The sequence below is a fragment of the Podarcis erhardii genome (assembly GCF_964252035.2).
Source record: "Podarcis erhardii genome assembly, chromosome: 4".
Lineage (NCBI taxonomy): Eukaryota > Metazoa > Chordata > Lepidosauria > Squamata > Lacertidae > Podarcis > Podarcis erhardii.
The window spans coordinates 27223025-27241529 of record NC_138508.1 but is presented as its reverse complement, the minus strand read 5'-3'; the positions used below and the strand labels follow the sequence as shown (position 1 = coordinate 27241529).

At 45.7% G+C, this 18505-nt stretch overlaps 1 protein-coding gene and 3 long non-coding RNA genes across 7 annotated transcripts in view; 1 reads left to right on the top strand and 3 right to left on the bottom strand.

Annotated features, from left to right (window-relative positions):
• The window catches only part of LNX2 (ligand of numb-protein X 2), a 75205-nt gene extending 59924 nt beyond the window's left edge, over positions 1-15281 (top strand). For all 3 annotated transcript variants that reach the window (XM_081860376.1, XM_081860377.1, XM_081860378.1), the window contains exons 4-10: positions 3430-3629; positions 4507-4875; positions 7640-7783; positions 9518-9695; positions 10989-11220; positions 12518-12676; positions 13267-15281. In XM_081860376.1, coding sequence (XP_081716502.1) covers positions 3430-3629; positions 4507-4875; positions 7640-7783; positions 9518-9695; positions 10989-11220; positions 12518-12676; positions 13267-13402 — 1418 coding nt within the window. In that variant the 3' untranslated portion in view covers positions 13403-15281. The remainder of the gene's footprint in view (positions 1-3429; positions 3630-4506; positions 4876-7639; positions 7784-9517; positions 9696-10988; positions 11221-12517; positions 12677-13266) is intronic.
• Positions 1-18505, bottom strand: part of LOC309341374 — a 376013-nt gene that overhangs the window by 327120 nt on the left and 30388 nt on the right. The gene's annotated exons all lie outside the window — the stretch shown is intronic.
• LOC309341382 lies at positions 1296-3431 on the bottom strand. The gene is made up of 3 exons (XR_014156285.1): positions 2470-3431; positions 1721-1999; positions 1296-1667 (listed from the first exon to the last, which is right to left on the bottom strand). It is a non-coding gene; the product is annotated as an uncharacterized lncRNA (long non-coding RNA).
• LOC309341343 lies at positions 3546-17215 on the bottom strand. Of its 2 annotated transcripts, XR_014156238.1 has the most exons (4): positions 15671-17215; positions 6899-7020; positions 4627-4793; positions 3546-3684 (listed from the first exon to the last, which is right to left on the bottom strand). It is a non-coding gene; the product is annotated as an uncharacterized lncRNA (long non-coding RNA). The 2 variants fall into 2 exon arrangements; XR_014156239.1 differs by lacking the exon at positions 6899-7020.

The window sequence follows — 18505 nt, the reverse complement described above, 5'->3', positions numbered from 1 at the left end:
GAGAGAATCTGCAGCAGAAGAGGGAACCAGCAGGGGGAGTGCAGGAGTCACAGCGGAGGGGAGGCTCTGGGATGCTTCCAGTGAGAGTAGTGGAGAGGTAACGGGACCCCCGTTGGGAACTCCCACCCTTCGCCGGAAACTGTCACGCAGAGAGTCACGAAGGCGCATGTCCGTCAAACAGCTTTTATGTTGGCGTAAATTCCGTAGACGCCCACTGTCAGATTCTACCAGCGACTGACGGAGTCATGCTTTGGGGGCTCCGTTAGTGCATCGGTTTGGATGACCAGCCAAACCCCAGAGGGATCAAGCTTTTACGCACAAGCAGCTCATTATCCCATCACAGGCTGCAAACCATGGTTTGAGAAATACTTTAATTGGGCTTTTAAAAAAAATCTACCTGGTTAATTGGGTCACCTTTTTAAGTAATCAAGAAAAAAAATGAATTGATAAATCTAATCATAATCAGCTCACTGAGCTCAGAATTTTGCCTTAGAAGGGTTCAAATACCATTCAGGAAAGAAAATTAAGAGAGAGAGATTGATTGCCAAGCCAAAGGTCCTTCCGGAATATGCTGGGATTTGAACCAACATCTCCTAAGACTTAAGAGTGACATGATGTTTGAAATTCATCCTAGTGTACTGTTTATGCACATGTGAATAACTGTACAGTGGTACCTCAGGTTACAGACGCTTCAGGTTACAGATGCTTCAGGTTACAGACTCCGCTAACCCAGAAATAGTACCTCGGGTTAAGAACTTTGCTTCAGGATGAGAACAGAAATTGTGCAGCGGCGGCAGCGGGAGGCCCCATTAGCTAAAGTGGTGCCTCAGGTTAAGAACAGTTTCAGGTTAAGAACAGACCTCCAGAACGAATTAAGTTCTTAACCCGAGGTACCACTGTAGTGCTATTTTGGAAGCAGAGTGAAGTGGGCACCTCAGACAGCCAGGTGATTTGGGGTATCATAAGAGCAGACCAAAGGCTCATCTGGCTCAGCATCCTGTTCTCAGAGTAGCCAACCAGATGCCGTGGGGAACCCTGCAAGCAGGACCCTCCTGCAGTTTGCAGCAACTGGCATTCAGAAGTGTACCACCATAGCTGCCACCAAAGTAGAATATACCATTTGGGTCCCCCCCCCACCTCAGTGGAGCCTTCTAAAATTGATCTGGGATGATGGAATTGCTCCACAAAGCGGTGCATAGCTCAGCGCACTGTATGGCCTTTGCTGTCAGTGCACTGAGTATTCCAGTAAGCATTTTCTAGAGCAGGCCTGCCCAGCCAAGACAGACAGACAGATGCAGAAGTGTAGGGCATTATTAGAGAAGATAAAACATTATCCAAGGATGCAGATTGATGCCCATGCAAAACCATGGGTCTCCATTCAGCCTCCCTGCACTTTCCTTTGAAGTATCCATGCGATTTGCCATCTATCTATCATGGTGACCACAGTGGCAACTTGGAGAAATGCCCTCTGGCACCTACACAAGTTGGTACGTAGCCATCGGATTCACCCAGGCTTGCTTACATAACCCAAGGGTAACCATAGCGCTTACTTTGCACTTTGTTTCCTAAATTGAGCACCTCACCTTGGACTTTCATCCTGCAGTTTATTTCACTAGATTGCATCCGTTCCTCCTGCCCAAGTCACTGTCAGTTCAGCTTTAGCCCAACTGGAACTTCTTTTACCTTCTTCTTTTAACCTTCTTCTTTTAACTTCTTTTACCTTCTTCTTTTAACTTCTTTTACCGCTTCCACCAAGGTCCATCTTGTCCAGCCTTTCCTAGCCTGGTACCCTCCAGATGTTGCTTTACTCTGGCTCACATCTGTCCCAGCCAGCATGGGGAGTGGCCAGGGAAGGTTGTCCAAACCGCCTGGAGGGGTTGAGATTGGGAAACGCTGGTCCAACAATCAGCTGCCTTCGGGAGTTGTAGCAGGAGAGCGTTAGACTTCTCTCACTCTCTGTCTACCCCAGCATGTGGTGGTATTCAGAAGAATAGTGCCTCTGAACATGAATAAATTACTTCATTTTCACGGATAGTACCCATTCATTGACTTGGCTCCCATGACTTTTCCTAATCCTTTCTTTAAGTCAGGGTTTGGGAACCTATGGCATTCCAGATGTTGTTGGCCTCTAACTTCTATCATCTACACCCAGTATTGCACAGTGGTCAGGACAATGGAAGTTGCAGTACAGCAACACATGGAGGGCCACAGGTTTCCCACCCCTGGTTTAAAGCCATTTGAGCTAGCGATGCAGCTGACATTAGGAAGCTTTTCATTTGGTTTTTTAAAATGTATTTATTCATGGCATTTTTCCTCGATGTGGTTTAGAAAAGTTATGAATCAATAAAATAATGCATAGATATACATATTAAAAACAATACCTATCTGTATTAAAACAATGTCTATACAGTCAACGTAAAGCTATTAGAAACCAGCACAAAACCAGCATAAAATCAATATAAAACCAACCAGAAAGCAGCGTAAGAGAAAAACAATTAGCACCACAGAGGTAAAAAAATACATTAAAAATACAACTAAAAAGGCTCCCCATCATCCATTGAAGGGTATTGGTGGTTGCTGCTTCTGAATAATGAAACCCTAGTGTGAAAATATGAAATCTCTCTTTTAATGCAGTTATGGGAAGGATAGTTTGTAATTCCTCCCCTCTTAATGTGCTTCCTCTGAAGCACTGTGTTTTCTGCAGATATCATCAAACATCTTGTTAAAATTAGATTCCCCATTATCAACTCTCAGCTATCGGATGTTTTTCTACAAAAAAAAAAAAAAAAAAGGAAACTGAATAATACCAGCATTCACCTGCAGTTACCCTATGGTAATGTTTCAGTCTGGGGTTTTAGAGAGGAAATGAAGTCTTATCAGAGAGGAAAGGAGTTCTTCCGCTTCCCCTTCCTAGAGTGGCGTGCAATCTGGTCAGCCACTCATAAGCATCCCATGTTCGTTACAGTTGGCTTCCTGTATTTGTGCCTCAGGGCCTTTCTGAATTAATCCTTCCGCACCTAGGATGGCACCAGTTACTGCAGCTGAACAGCCAGCCTCCAGGGCAATTTCACTCATCTTACTAAAATCCTGAGGGCCACATTTGCCCCCAGCTTGAAGCTCTCCACTCCTGTGCTGTGCTGATCACACCCATGTCTAAAGGCCCATCATAGTGCAGTAAAGCTCCTGGTTTTGTTGTCTGCCTGCAATTTCCAAAGTAGGAGGGCTGATAAGAATGTGACAGGTCACAATCCTGTACATGAATCTCGTGGGCAGGGCTTAGCCTGCCAGGTGTAAGTTGTGCAAGTTTGGTTTTAGCTGATCTGCATTACGATATGTCAGGTATCCTGATTTTGTTGCCCAGGAGTTTACTCTGTTGAGGGACAAAAATGTATTGAGGCATCCATATTGTTCTCTTTTCCAATCGGGCAGCAACCCATCAGCCGCCGAGTTTGCCGGAAGGTGAGATCACCACCATAGAAATCCATCGGTCCAATCCTTATATCGAGCTGGGAATTAGCATAGTGGGTGGCAATGAAACACCTTTGATCAACATTGTTATTCAAGAGGTTTATCGAGATGGGATCATTGCCAGAGATGGAAGACTCTTTGCCGGAGATCAAATACTGCAAGTACGTATCTAATTATATATTCTTCTCAACTTGCGTGTGTCCGGACTGTGCTGTTCTATATCAAATGGTGGGTGGGGAAGAGAGAGAGAGAGAGAAAGAGAGAGTGTGTTATCATTTCCTGGCAGTCAATTGGAATTGTCTATTCTGGACAAATGTTAGCATGGCAGTCTCTGGTTGGGAAACATTATTCAGGCAATGTGAGTTTGCCCTTTCAGCATTGATACTGGTGATTTATGCAGCTCTTGGGGGTTTCTCATCCTATAACTCTTTTCCATTCTGGTGCATCTTTCTAAATGTGGCAGTCAGACTGGATGTCTTGTTGTCCTTTTGTAAAACGATGTGCTTATGTTTCCTTTAGCTTTCCATGCCCCGAGAGGTTATTTTTTGATAAGACGTTAACATAATTTAACTAGCACAGCAGTATGTATTACCAGTGCTATTTTTCTAGAAAAAGAGGTGCCGGAATTCACCATGAACGCCTCCCTTGTTCTCTTATAATGGCAATGGTGCCCACCTGAAAGGTACCGGAACTGAGTTTTGGCTGAAAAAAAGCTCTGTGTATTACTATTGATCATTTCTATAAATTCCACACACACATACACACCCTCATTGATCTTTAAAACTGCAAAAAAGAGGTTAGGCTCAAATCAGGTATGTGAAAATTGTAACTTGGGATCATCCAAACCCTTTCAAGTAAGAACTTGTGTGTGTGTGTGTGTGTGTGTGTGTGTGTGTGTTGTGTTTTGGGGAGGAGACATTTTCAAACTAGAAGATCTTGGCAAGTAGGAATAGTTGGCTGGTACCCTAAACGGTGCACTCCACACTCCAACATTTTGTTGCATGTCCCACTGGCATGGCCCTAATTCTTTTCTTTCAGGTCAATAACTTTGATATCAGCAACGTGTCCCACAACCATGCCAGGGCCATCCTTTCCCAGCCTTGCACGGCGCTGCACCTGACCGTGCTCCGAGAGAGACGCTTTGGGAGCCGAACTCACAACCACAGTGACAGCCCCCCGCAGCGAGAGGATAGTTTCCACGTGACCCTGCACAAGCGCGACACCAACGAACAACTTGGCATCAAGCTGGTGCGCAGAACGGACGAGCCTGGGGTTTTCATCCTTGACCTTTTGGAAGGCGGCTTGGCTGCTCAGGACGGCCGGCTCTGTAGCAACGACAAAGTGTTGGCTATCAATGGGCACGACCTGAAGCATGGCACCCCAGAACTGGCTGCTCAGATTATCCAGGTAAATTTCGGCTGAATCTTGTAGGGTGAGAAAGCAGTCACAACGCTCTGCTAGTTACCAAGGATGCTGATGTTGCAAATTTTAAGTGAAACCTAGCGAGATAAGAGTATAAGCCAGAATGAGGAACCTGTGGCATGTTGGACTCCAACTCTCATCATTCCTGACTGTTGGCCATGCTGGCTGGGACTGATGGGAGTTGGAGTCCAACAACATCTGGAAGTCCACAGGTTTTCCATCCCTGGATTGGAAAAATGTCATATCTTATTCTCATACCTCTAAACCAGACATGTCCAACGCATCGATGGATTCTGGTCAGTCATGACCAAGGCCTCGTCGTCTCCACCCACCGCCCTCTCCCATAGCCACTGGGCACCCTCAATGCGCGCTCGGCTGTGGCTGGAGCAACTCCTCAGGCAGCATGGCCAGTTGAGGTTCTTCTTAGCTAGGCTTGCTCACCACTGCCGCAGCAAGTGCTCTGGCTGGTGCTAGTGCCGCTTCTGCCTCACAGCCACCTCCCACATCCTGCTCCGGCCACTGGCTTTGCCCGACGCCCAGCCAGCTGGCCGGCCCTGGAAAGGCTCGAGGCATCTGCCTCCGCCCCCTACAATCCGCAGCCCCAGGCCAGGGAGGTGAAGATGAGGCACATGGGCTCTACACGGGCTGCAGAGCTGTGGCGGGAGCTACAGGAAGGGCAAGAGAGAGGCAATGATGCCCCTCCTCCTTCTCTCCCCTCCCGCCAGTTCCCGTAGAAAGAAGTTCCCGTAGTTCTGCATGGATGCTGAACTTTCCCCGCCAGCTCTTCATCTGGTAAAGGGGGAATTGGACATTTGGGGGCATGTTGTCTTCCCACATGTGCCAAGGGCCCTAGGAGGGGCTGCTGTGGGGGTGATAATTTGTTATTATCATCATCATCATCATCATAATTTTTTATTTATACCCTGCCCATCTGGTAAAGGGGGAATTGGACATTTGGGGGCATGTTGTCTTCCCACATGTGCCAAGGGCCCTAGGAGGGGCTGCTGTGGGGGTGATAATTTGTTATTATCATCATCATCATCATAATTTTTTATTTATACCCTGCCCATCTGGCTGGGTATCCCCAGCCAAATATAATATGTTTAAGTTGAAGAACGACAATGGGAGAGTGTGGTAGATCACTGCCAGTTTTTGATACTCAATAGCAGGTCGCAGTTTGCTGGAAATTGGACATGACTTTGCTAAACCAACTTGTTAGCATGGAGTCTCCTTGGACTCTTACTTGTGCAATGAAGGCTGTTTTCAATATTAAAATGATATGGTTGGTTTCCCTAACACAAGGAGTTATTTTTGTTTCACTAAAGGGAGGAAAGCATGGGTTTACTCACACACTCTTAGGCTGTCTATAGAAATCAGCTTTTAATGCTACATGAACCAGTGCGTTGACCGAGTGCCATGTATCTTAATAACAGGAAACGTTCTCAACTGGCAAGACTTCTGCCAGGGACGCTGGAGAGCTGCTGGCAGTGAGATTAGATACTGCCAGTCCAGCTGATCTAATGATCTGACTTGGTGCAAAGCAGGTTTTTAGGTCTCTTTTAAAACCAACGTATACTGAGGTACCCTGTCCAGTTCTTTGGATCAACATTTACAGCTCAGGGAGTTGTATGATCCGCAGCTAGGCTGGAGCCTTTTGATGATATTCTGCATCCACAGAGCTTGAACTGGAACAATTGAGCCCTGTAAATGGGAATCCCCACCTAAAATGCAAAATGGGAGGTCACCCTGGGGACCCCTGTGTTACTGCACTGGCATTTGAGACACCCTCTTGCTTTGTGAATGGGTACATGGGAAGAGACTGGGATCAGGAAGGAGAAGAGGGGAGCAAGTAGTTAAAAGGGGAATTTTAAAAATACTTGTTTCAAAGGAGATACCAACCTTTCAAAAGAAAAAAGAAAAAAGATATTACTTCAAGCAAACTACTAGGCAATCCATATTCATCCGTCCCAGCTCATCTCCTCGATCACTGTGTCTCTCACACACGCACCATCTCTGTTTCCACAGGAAAGCAACCTTTAACAGGACATCTTGTGGCGTACTAGAGAAAGAGCATTGTTTTCCTGCTTTTAGGGAAACTGCTATGGCATCCTGGAGCATAACATCACAGACCTGCAACTGTAATAAATCACCGTTCCAAAATACTGAAGATTGTTCAGGAACGGGTTTTTGTGCAAAATGGCTGTTGAGTGCAATGACAGATTTATAGGCACGAACTGAGTTTAAACCTCTTAGGTTGCATCATCATACTTTGATTGGGCAGAACGTTACCTGCATATTTGCCACCTCAGCCAGCCAGTTGGCAAGATCTTTTGTCTTTGTCTCTTTTTTAAATGAAACAAAACAGCCCACCAGAAGTTCCTAGTTTAAAATTCTAATTTTTTTAAAAATGTTATTAGCTAGTTCACTTTTATGCATTTAGCTCTGTCATATTTTCGGACATAGTCACATTTATTTAGGTGAACAAACAGGGCCCTCCAAAAGGGTTGTGTGCATAGGGCCTAGTTCAGTTCTGGTACTCAGAAGAGATTCCTGGGTGCAGAATTCTTCCATTCTATACTTTTTGCAGTTGGTGGCTAGTTGGTTTGTGAGAAAAAGCAGAAATCTCCCCCACTATTGCCCTGCATCATGCATTATCCATTTTATTTTGGGGCTGTCTGGCTGTGGTGCTGGTAATAATGCTGATTTCTTCCCAACTGCCCTTCCTGTTCCTTTGTTTTGTTCCCCACAGGCCAGCGGCGAGAGGGTGAGCCTAGCCGTTTCCAGGCCTGCCAAGTCACAGATCGTGAGCATTCTCAGAGATGGAGGGATTCACCCCATCAGCCAACACCAGTCTCATTCGCTGTATCACAGTAACAGGCCCAGCCCACACAAGGTAAGCTGGAGGGCGGTGGGGCTTGCTGACCACTGAAAGTAGTGCCTAGTCGTTACTAACAAAGTTGTGACAAGCAGTTTCATGGGGGGGGGTCATGAATTCTGGTGGGAGGGTGGAAAAAACTGAAATGCCCTGAGATCTATGGGTATAAGGCGGTATACTGTACAAATTTAATAAATAACGATAGTAATGTCTGCTCCAGTGGGTAGTATGGCTCTTCCTATGAGTGGTTGAATGGCACCTATCAATATCAATGTCAGAGGCAGTATTTTATTTGTTAAATTTATATACTGCCTTGGAATTCCAGTTGCTGGGGTGAGTGCTGTTGTGCTCATATCCCACTTGCTGTCAGGTGGCAGAGGAACCAACCCCCACGGCAGGTTGCCAGGAATGGATAAGACAAGGAAAAGTCCTTACCAACTTCATTTTATTCAATATTTGCAGAGAGAGGCTTGAGAATGCAGCCTCTTAGAATAATGGCATCCCAAGTACATCTCCACCCCCTTTTCTTCCACTTCCTCATGCCTCAACAGCACACACACACCCTTACGGTTGCCGCTTAGGGCCATCTGTCTCCGAGCCCTTTGCTCTCCTACTTTTAAGGCTCGCCAAGTTCTGGGAGATGGAGGGTCTGGAATGCTTTCTAGTGACAACGTGTCAGCCAGCTGCTGCTCTGGCTCTGCCTGCTCCTCCTCTCCCATTATTTCCCAACTTTCCTCCTCATCTTCCTCTGAGCTGTGACCTCCCTCAAACCCCCGTTGTAATTTTGAACGGTCTTCCTCTTCTCTGGAAGGGTCAGACTGGTGAGGCGGTCTCCACCATTCCTCCTCTGCCCAGTCCCTGACACTTGCAGGCATCCTGTTGGCCACTGTATGAACAGGATGCTGGAATAGATGGACCTCTGACCTGATCCAACAGGTGGCTCTTGCCTCCCTATGTTCTTCTTATGTTCTCACGTTCTTCTTATGTTCTCCTGTGATCCTTTGTTCTATGAGAAATTGGTACTCATTGCAGATCAGAGAAGAGTACAGTGGTGCCTCGCAAGACGAAATTAATTCGTTCCGTGAGTTTTTTCGTCTTGCGATTTTTCCGTCTTGTGAAGCACGGACTTTGGAAAAGCTTCAAAAATCACCAAAGTCTTCAAAAACCTCAAAAAAGGCTACCGCACCGCATGCTATGAGTTGCTCCTCGAAGTGAATGCACGGTTTTAAGAAAAAGGAAACAAACTTGCAAGACAAAGGAAACAAACTTGCAAGACGTTTCCGTCTTGCGAAGCAAGCCCATAGGGAAATCCGTCTTGCGAAGCAACTCAAAAAACGAAAAACTCTTTCGTTTTGCAAGTTTTTCGTCTTTCGAGGCATTCGTCTTGTGAGGTACCACTGTATAGTGAGCAACACCTGAGCATATAATTTCAACAGCTGGCACTAGTTGTGAGTCTTTGATGCTGAACACTTCCACACCTCCAAAAGATAACTATCCTAAACAGCCCCCCCCCAAGAGTGGAATGATGCTTGGGTATTGTGCAACCACCCAGCATGGTATCTAGAGGCAGACGACAGGATACAGCAACATTTTGCATTTCCCGGGAAGTTTATGGAGGTGCTCCAGATCTCAGCTCTTCTTCTGTTTTTTTGCTGGGGCAGGGTGGGTGGAATAAATACCACACTTTTATAAAAGGCTAAATATGGATTTCAGATTCAACCTGCCTAACGGATGGCATTTGCCTTTTTGCAGGACCTTTCCCAATGCGTTACTTGCCAAGAGAAGCATATCACGGTGAAGAAAGAGCCCCACGAGTCCCTTGGCATGACTGTAGCGGGAGGCCGAGGAAGCAAGAGTGGGGAGTTGCCAATATTTGTCACGAGTGTGCAACCTCAAGGCTGCTTGGCAAGAGATGGCAGGATCAAAAGAGGTGGGACTAGAATGGGCTCCTCAGGCAGCATGTTGCACTGTTCCCAATTAGCCAAAGTGCAAAGCTCTCCACAACCCCCATTGAAATGAATGGGGAGGGGTGCCATTTCTCTTGCAAACCTCCCATTGGTTTCATTAGGAAGTTCACAGTTTCTGAGCAAAGATCTTATGGGGTAACAACTGTTCCTGTAATCATTACAAATAACATCCATTGTATAGGCAAGTTACAATAGAAGAGTCCAAGCTAGATATCACATTGAATATGTGTTCCAGTATCTGAAGAATATTCCTTCCTGCCAGGGATGAATGGGATTGTAGGCTAGCCCCATCATCCTTTCTGAGCATCAGTTTTAATGCTTGAGGTATATAAATGATTTTTGGGAAGCACTTTCCTCATCTAGCCCTTTTTATTCCTCCCCCCTTCCAAATGAGTTCTGCATGTCTCTAAAGCAGAGACACACATTTTTTACTGTTTATATGGGGGAGAGCAGAAGGAAGAACTTTGGGGCTTCTCCCACCCCACCCTGAAAGCACACTTTGAAGGGCTTGATTATGCAGTGTGCATAATTTTCACTCCTTTTTCTGGATCTGTTAGGGTAAAGAGCAAGAAGAGCAAGAAGTTGTTCATGACTTAAGAGATGCATCCTCTGTGCATCGCAGAGCCAGCCACACTGCAGCATAACCATAAAGGCCGTGCATCTTGTGTCACTGTTGTAAAAATCTATTGGCAGCTGACAAGCAGCCTAGAAGGTTGGACCTGCATCACACAGGACCTACTAGCCTCATTAGGATTGGATTAGAAACAAGCCAAGATGTTTCCCCTTTCCAAAACGCAGAGAACTCTGCTTATTTCCAAGCCAACCCAATTAGGCCTTCGAGAGCCTTGGAACCCCCTCTCTTCCTCTTTCAATCTTGCACTGCATCCCTTCCACCTCGCTTACCTGGCTGCTATTGATGCTTCAGCAATGGCTGCAAGTGGGAGGCAGAAAAGGAGGGAGGTCTTCCCCATCAAACCATCTGGTGCCTGGTGTGCAACATTCTGGCCTGCAAACATGCCCCCGAGATGCGTCGTTTTCCCAAAGACTGCTGACTTTGCAGTCCAGAAGTGGACATCACTATGCCAGATGCTTCTCTTCCAACCTGGGTTTGAACCACCTTGCGTACCATCACAGGTGCATGTGCCTGTAGGGTCCAGGTGTGAGTGAGGAGCAGAAAACAACAAGCTATGCATTTTTACAGGAAAACCACAGGTTTCTGGACCAACTAATGGCTTCTATTTTCTTTTTTCCACCAGGCGATGTGCTGATGAATATTAACGGCATTGATCTGACCAACCTAAGCCACAGCGAGGCAGTGGCCATGCTGAAAGCCAGTGCTGCCTCTTCCGTCGTTGCCCTCAAAGCTTTGGAGGTCCAGATCGCTGAAGAGCAGCCCCAGGCCAATGATGAGCAGCCCAGCACCATCAGTGAGAACGAATACGATGCAAGTTGGTCCCCATCATGGGTTATGTGGCTGGGGCTTCCCAGGTACTGCTCGACAATCAGACAACCATACTTTGACTTGTGGTCTTCTGCATTTCTGGCATTCTTGTTTGGCCAGGCCTCTGGAGCAGCCTTTAGGCCACCTGATTAATATTTCTTAGTTAAAAAATCAGTGTACCACCTATTTGCAAATGCAGATCTCTTCTATGTCTTGGTCTGGCTTTGCACCTAGTGTGCCATATTGGAGAATGCAGAGTAGCACTGCACAGGAGAAGCAGACCTTTCTTCTGTGACTGTTGGAAAGGGAGGCCCACAGCATCCAACTGCAGTGTCCCCAAAACGAGCAAAAGAGAGAACACTGATTAGCATAACATTTGCATATTATAATTTATGGGCAATATTCAAAAATTATACTCGGAGCAGACCTTTTGAAATTAATGGACCTAACTTACTCGGGTTCATTCATTTCTGTGGGTGTACTCTGAATAAAACTGAGCTGACTACCACCCTTTGAGAGGGATTCACCTAACATGCCCCATCAATGGAAACCCATTGCTTGTGCAGTGGGGCTTTCCCCCTCTACTCTCTTCCCATGCCCCCTGAAATTGGCAGTAGGGGTTTGGAAGAGCCCCCAGAACAGCACAGGATAGGAAGGGGAGGGGATTGTTCCGTCCGGCAAGCAGCAATGATTGCGCAAATGGAACATTAATCTACCTGTTATGTGTAGATTAGAATAGATTACTAGGGTAGATAACTGCAACACAGTATACATGGGGCTGCCTCTGAAGATAGTTCAGAAACTTCTGCTGGTGCAGAATTCAGTGGCCAGGTTGCTCACCGGGGTAGGACAGTTTTGAGTATATAATGCCAATCCTGCCTTGACTTCACTGGCTGCCAATTCGTTTCGAGGCCTAATTCAAAGTGCTGGTTTTTGACCTATAAAGCCTCAAGCAGCTCAGGACCCCAACGCCTCAAGAACTGCCTCTCCCTATATGAACTGACCCAGACCCTGGGATGATGTTGAAGCCCTTCTGTGTGTGCCTCCTCCACGGGAAGCCTGGAGGGCGGCAAGTTGAGAACGGGGCCTTTTCTGCAGTGGCTCCCTGCTTGTGGAATGCTCTCCCCAGGGAGGCTCACTTGGCGCCTTTGTTAAATATCTTTAGACACCAGGCAAAACAATTCCTCTTCACCTAGGCCTTTTGCTGATTAAACAATTTATGACCTTTTAAACTGTGTTGTTTGTTACTATGTTATGTGTTTCTGCATTTTTATATTGTAAATTGCCCTGTGATCCTCACATGAAGGGTGGTATAGAAATTTTATAATAATATTATTTTCACAGCTGCCTGCATAGTTGCCATGATGTGGTGCTACGGAGGAGCAATTTAGCAAGCTGGGGCTTTAGCATTGTCGGAGGCTATGAGGAAAATCACACAAATCAGCCTTTCTTCATAAAAACAATTGTCCTGGGAACACCAGCATATTTCGACGGAAGACTCAAGTAAGCTGTTCTGGTTCTTTCTTTTTATGTGTATCTGAAACAAGGAAGGACAATAGCTAGAGCTTGTATGTGATTCTGCAAATTCTTTGTGACATTCTGTAGTATGTTTAAATTGTGTGCTCTAAACGTATTCCCGTGTAAATTTATAATGTGGTCATACTGAGCTTATTTGCATGTCCATTCTTTTTTCCATACACAACATAGTCACCTTTCAAAATTGATAGTTTTTTTAAAAAATGAAAATGTTTATCCACCAAGGTTAGGGCATTTAGGGTTGATTTCAAGTAAACTAGCTGGAAATAACAACCTTGTGAGTGAAGGTAAGCCAGGAACCTTGTCTTAATAAACCATAGCGTGCAGAAGTTGTGTACTAGCACACAGCACCCAATCGCTTTTTAGAACTGTTGTTTTCTCTTATGAAAATGTATGGAGATTTAAGCTATAGAATTAATCCGTCACAGTGAATTCCTGTATGTGCCTGTTCAGTAGTACATCCCTAAGTTGTGAATGATCTCAGGGTTAGGCTACCGCAACTGTGTCATATTACTAGCCCTCACTGGCTTCTCTCCCTCTCTATCTCTGTCTTTTAGATGCGGCGATATGATTGTTGCGGTCAATGGACTTTCAACCGTGGGCATGAGCCACTCAGCACTGGTTCCTATGCTGAAGGAACAGAGGAACAAAGTAACATTGACAGTTATCTGCTGGCCAGGAAGTCTTGTATAGACTAGCAAAAAAAAGGAAAACAAAAGGAAAACAAACACCACTTTGATTCAAGCAGCTTAATTTTTCTAGATGGCTGGTTCAAAATATTCAAGCTGTGTTTTCTCCTCCCCGCCCCCTTTTCTACTACTTATGCAGCTGGTAATAAGCTGGGCCAAAAACTGCTACATTCATACCTTGCAGGGGAGCTAGGGATGGGAAAGGAAGACTCTCAACCTCACTGTGTGTCTCTTTCCATCTCGAAACCACCATTTCTGCCATGTTTGTTGTGTTTTTGCTTTGCTTTGTTTTTCCACAAGTTGTCCCATCCAAGCATCCACGTGCACAACACACTTTAGGGCAGGCATAGGCAAACTCGACCCTCCAGATGTTTTGGGACTATGACTCCCATCGCCCCTAGTTAACAGGACCAGTGGTCAGGGATGATGGGAGTTGTAGTCCCAAAACAGCTGGAGGGCCGAGTTTGCCTATGCCTGCTTTAGGGCCATGGAGGGGTTGCTTGCAGAGGACAGCTTTCCCCAGCGACCCTAGTGTTTATATTGCATGTCCAAGGCCAGCTTCGCTGACCCTGCTGCTGCTAAGTGTTGACCCAAGTGTACAAGCAGGATCCTGGCAGGATCAAATCTGCAAGCTGGATCTGAGGGCTTGAACTAGGCAGGGTGAAATGTGCAAGCATTGTCACACAGGACTCTCAACGACAGCCCCCAACTCCTATAAAATATATCCGATTTTGCTTCCCCATGTTGTGGACACCATCACTTGGGAAAGAAGCTTTTAAGAAGCACCCTTTCCTGTGGTTAACGTGTGCCCTTGAGCATTCAACCAGAGAACGGTCATACAAGTTGAATCTTGCAATCCCTATGTCTCTATCAGAAGGGGGCAATTCCTTGTGTTATGGCGAGCAGCAGCTGGCACAGTGGGTAGGGGGCATGGATCCGCCCTGCTGGCCATGGCGCCGCTGCTGCTTACCTAGACAAGGTGGAGGCAAGCTTGGGACTGTGCAACCACACTGGTGGAAGCACCGCATTGGTTACACTGGCTCAGCCCTTCCCCATCCCAGTAGGCAACTCAGCTGTTGGGAGGTTGGTGTCATGCTGGCCATAGCTAATCGCGGCTCCAGCAAACAAGCTGCAGGCAAGTGTACGGGGGGGGGGCATAGCTCAGTGGCAGAGCAGATGCCTTGCACACAAACAAACCCAGGTTCAAAGCCTTGCATCTCCCGATAAGGCTGGAAAAGCCCCATCGGGAAATTTAGGGTGATATTCAAAGTTGCACTGAGCAGTCCATTCTGTCAGCACAAGCGTTTCTGCTTGCCAGACAGAACGATCTCCCTTTTCTTCCCTCTGCGTGCTCTCCCGGCCATTCTCCTGACCGTCCCAAGTAGATTCTGGGAGGAGGGAAATCCTGTTGCGCTAGCGGGACTCATTGCACTGCCTTCCGCTAGCACAGCACCATGTCACCTGCCACCACCATGAGATACAGCGCTGCCATGGAAATCCAAGATGGGGGGCAGGGGCAGACCATGAGGTTGTCCCACAAAATCATTTGGGCCAGGAAACTCCACATCACCATTGTAGTCTATGAACCTGTCCCTAGTTCCATGCAATCACCAGGCCCATGTTTCACTGTCAAGCATGGCAGCCAGAGTTTGCCACCCAGTTAATATTGACCACAAGGCTGTGGCTGCTATTTGATTTAAGTCATGAACACATCAGTGCGCCACCAGTCAGTGAGATCTGCACTGTGTCCCGAGTTGTTTCTGCATCAAATGCGTAACCGTGCACACATTCTCCATGCATCGTCTGCGCTGTGACAAGGTTGTGAACCTGCTGTGATAAACCAAAATCCTGTAATCTGAATAAATTATGAAAACTTGCAAGTATATGTCTGTGCTTTGCATAATTTATTCTGCCTTGCTAGTCATATGGTGAGATGGAGAGCCATGCAGCAGAACGAAGCTCCAGCTCAATGCCACTAGAAGTTCTCCCCAGACTTCCAGGATTCACTCAACACCAATTCAAATTAATATCTTCAGTCATAAGGCTTAGAAACTTGCTTGTTTTTCCTCTTTAAATGAAAGGTGAGATTCCTATGATGCTACACAATGCCCCTTCTCATATATATATATATATATATATATATATATATATATATATATATATATATATTTGACAACAAGATGCAGCAACCGGTATCTTTTTGTAATTCGTAATACAAGTTAAACATAAAACAAAGGGGCAGACGCTTACAAACATTTTCATACTCACCTACCATATTCTTCCATAATCTTCTAAAAGTGTGTCTTTTTGTAAGAAGCCATTTTCATCCCATCGTTTTATTTGCAGGTCATCCGTTCTCATGCAGTAGGACAAAAGCCTGGATTTTTTAAAAAGAAAATAATAATAATAATGAAGTGCAATAATTAGATTATTTCTTAGCAAACTATTTAGTATATGAAAAGGTTTGTACCCTACAATGAAAGCTTAACGTTGATGTGATTACTAAGAATGCTGGCAATTATTTTAAAAAAGGGGGGAGGTGACCTTTGATCTGTTAGTGTCTACTAATAATTACTGTTCCAAAGTGAATGTTTTGCTATGTAAGAATTTTGATGAAACGCTTTTTTCTAAAAACCATTTTTACAGTTTATACTGCAGCTGTCTTTAGCTCTCTTGAGTGGATTGTATACAAAATCAGAGACATGGTTTAAGCAAAGGGGGAAGCTGTTGCTAAGTGTTCTACATTACTACAATTTCAGGAAGTCCAAAGGAGAGATTTTTTTCTATCTTGCTTTTCCCCCCAAGCTGAGAGAAGGAACTGCATCCCCCACCCCCTTGCTCTGTCATCTGCTGACAAAAGCCCAAATGCCTTCACGTGAACTGCTGGAAAACAATCTGTCGTCTTTTTGCAGAATAATGTTATCGGCGAATCGCCTGTCATTGAGCCGATGACAGCTACCTTAATTTCTACCTAGAGTTGACTCACGTTTACATTTCTAAACCAAACTGCTAACTTCTCGCATGTTTCAGTCAGTCTGTGCCACTTGGACACAAAGGACACCCTTTTGTAAGGCGCTCCTCTGTTTGCTCCTGACTGGATCTAGATTTTTGCTTGGGCCAGGGGTTTTGCCTGCTTTAAAAATGCAACCAAGGTCCAAAAACGGTCAGCCGATTTCATCAATTATCTCTGTATTATATGAAGCTTGTATTAATGATCGGAGAATGTATTTCAATCCCATTACATCTATCCATTGTGAGGCATGAGATCCCTCCCACTCCCCCCCCCCGCTCCTCTCCCAATTTAGAAGCTATGTAATGCAGGATATTACAGCATGTCATTTCCACCCCCCACCCCCCGAAAGTACGTACCTTTGTTCATAATAAAGCTACAGACCTTTGATTTGTTTAAAAAAAAAGAAAAGCCCACTTCTCTGTATAATAGGAAATTATTTCGCTTTCATACTGTAGATTCATGTAGTATAATACTGTGTTAAGATTACGCATTTGTGAATGTATTTAGCCCAGATGCATACAAAGGTAGACCTCCTCCATAGGGCAGGATCCACGGTTCCTTTGGCTTGCAAAAGGTATTGGCACTCACTCTCTGGAATGCTTTCTCCAAACAACCAATTCCCACGCTTTATGATGGGGGGGGGGGGAATGTGGCCCTTCAAGACTCATTATCAGGCTCTCATGGGGACACAGGTGGCCCTGTGGTCTAAACCACTGAGCCTCTTGGGCTTGCCAATCAGAAGGTTGGCAGTTCAAATCCCCGTGACGGAGTGAGCTCCCATTGCTCTGTCCCAGCTCCTGCCAAACTTGCAGTTCGAAAGCACACCAGTGAAAGTAGATAAATAGGTACGGCTGCAACGGGAAGGTAAACGTTTCCGTGCGCTCTGGTTTTCGCCACGGTGTCCCTTTGCACCAGAAGCAGTTTAGTCATGCTGGCCACATGACCTGGAAAGCTATCTGTGGATAAACGGTGGCTCCCTCGGCCTGAAAGCAAAATGAACACTGCAACCCCATAGTCGCCTTTGACTGGACTTAACCGTTCAGGGATCTTTTACCTTTACCTTATCAGGTTCTCATGTAACACACCCTTCCCAGCCACACCCATTACTGGCTCAGCTTTGCACCGTTCTTGAGTGTTTTTAGCCTGCTGGAATATGTCCTTGAATTCTGATGATGCCTCATGTTTGTTTGCCTGCCTGGATGGAGAACAAGCAGGTGTGCACAGAAACTTTGCTGTGCAAAGGTAAAATTTGCATTCATTCTCAGGCTCACCTTTGCCTCTGGCCCTGCCCGCCACTGGCATGTGGTCCCCAGAAGATTGAGTAGAAAGGAATGCTACTCTTGGGTGGAAAACATTTCCCCACTCTACTTGATCGGAAGCTGATTCTGAATTTCCCCTCAATTTCAAAAGCAGTTTGCCATGCTGGTGCATAGAGGGGTGCGTGCTCTTAGTTGCAAGGTCAACATTAGCAAAGCTTCTTGTGGATCCATCCAATTTCAGTTTAATGGTCCTCTACATCCTGTGTAGGGCTGTAGCACAGCGGCAGAGCATCGGCTTTGCCTGGGAAAAGTTCGAAGCTCACTCTCCCAAAGCTCCAGGTAAGGCTGAGAATACCCCTGCCTAACACCCTGGAGAACTGAGGCTAGTCCTTTGCAGAGCTACATAAGCCTGATCTCAGTATAACACAGCTCTCTATGTAAGTGATTTGGGGGCACCTTAAATGCATGGTGCACCTCAGGATCCCTTATCCACAGTAAATATCTGGCTTGGCAGCAGGCAAGTGAGAGGGTACATCATGGAATGACAAGACATCACCGTTGCACTGCTATTATGGGCAGGTATGGAGGCACCAAGGTTTGAGAACAGGGTAAAGCCCTCTTTTTAAATATATATATATATAATTTTTCATTAATAACACTCCAATATGGGTCACATTATTACAATGTCAAATCATACCAAATCATAATACAAGTTATAAAGCCAATTAAACATTCCAAATTAAACAAATTTGGTGACTTCCTCTGTTCTGATCGTCTGGAGATACGGTAATTATTTCTAGGTCCTGCGCATAGTCTCATATATAATCCAAATACA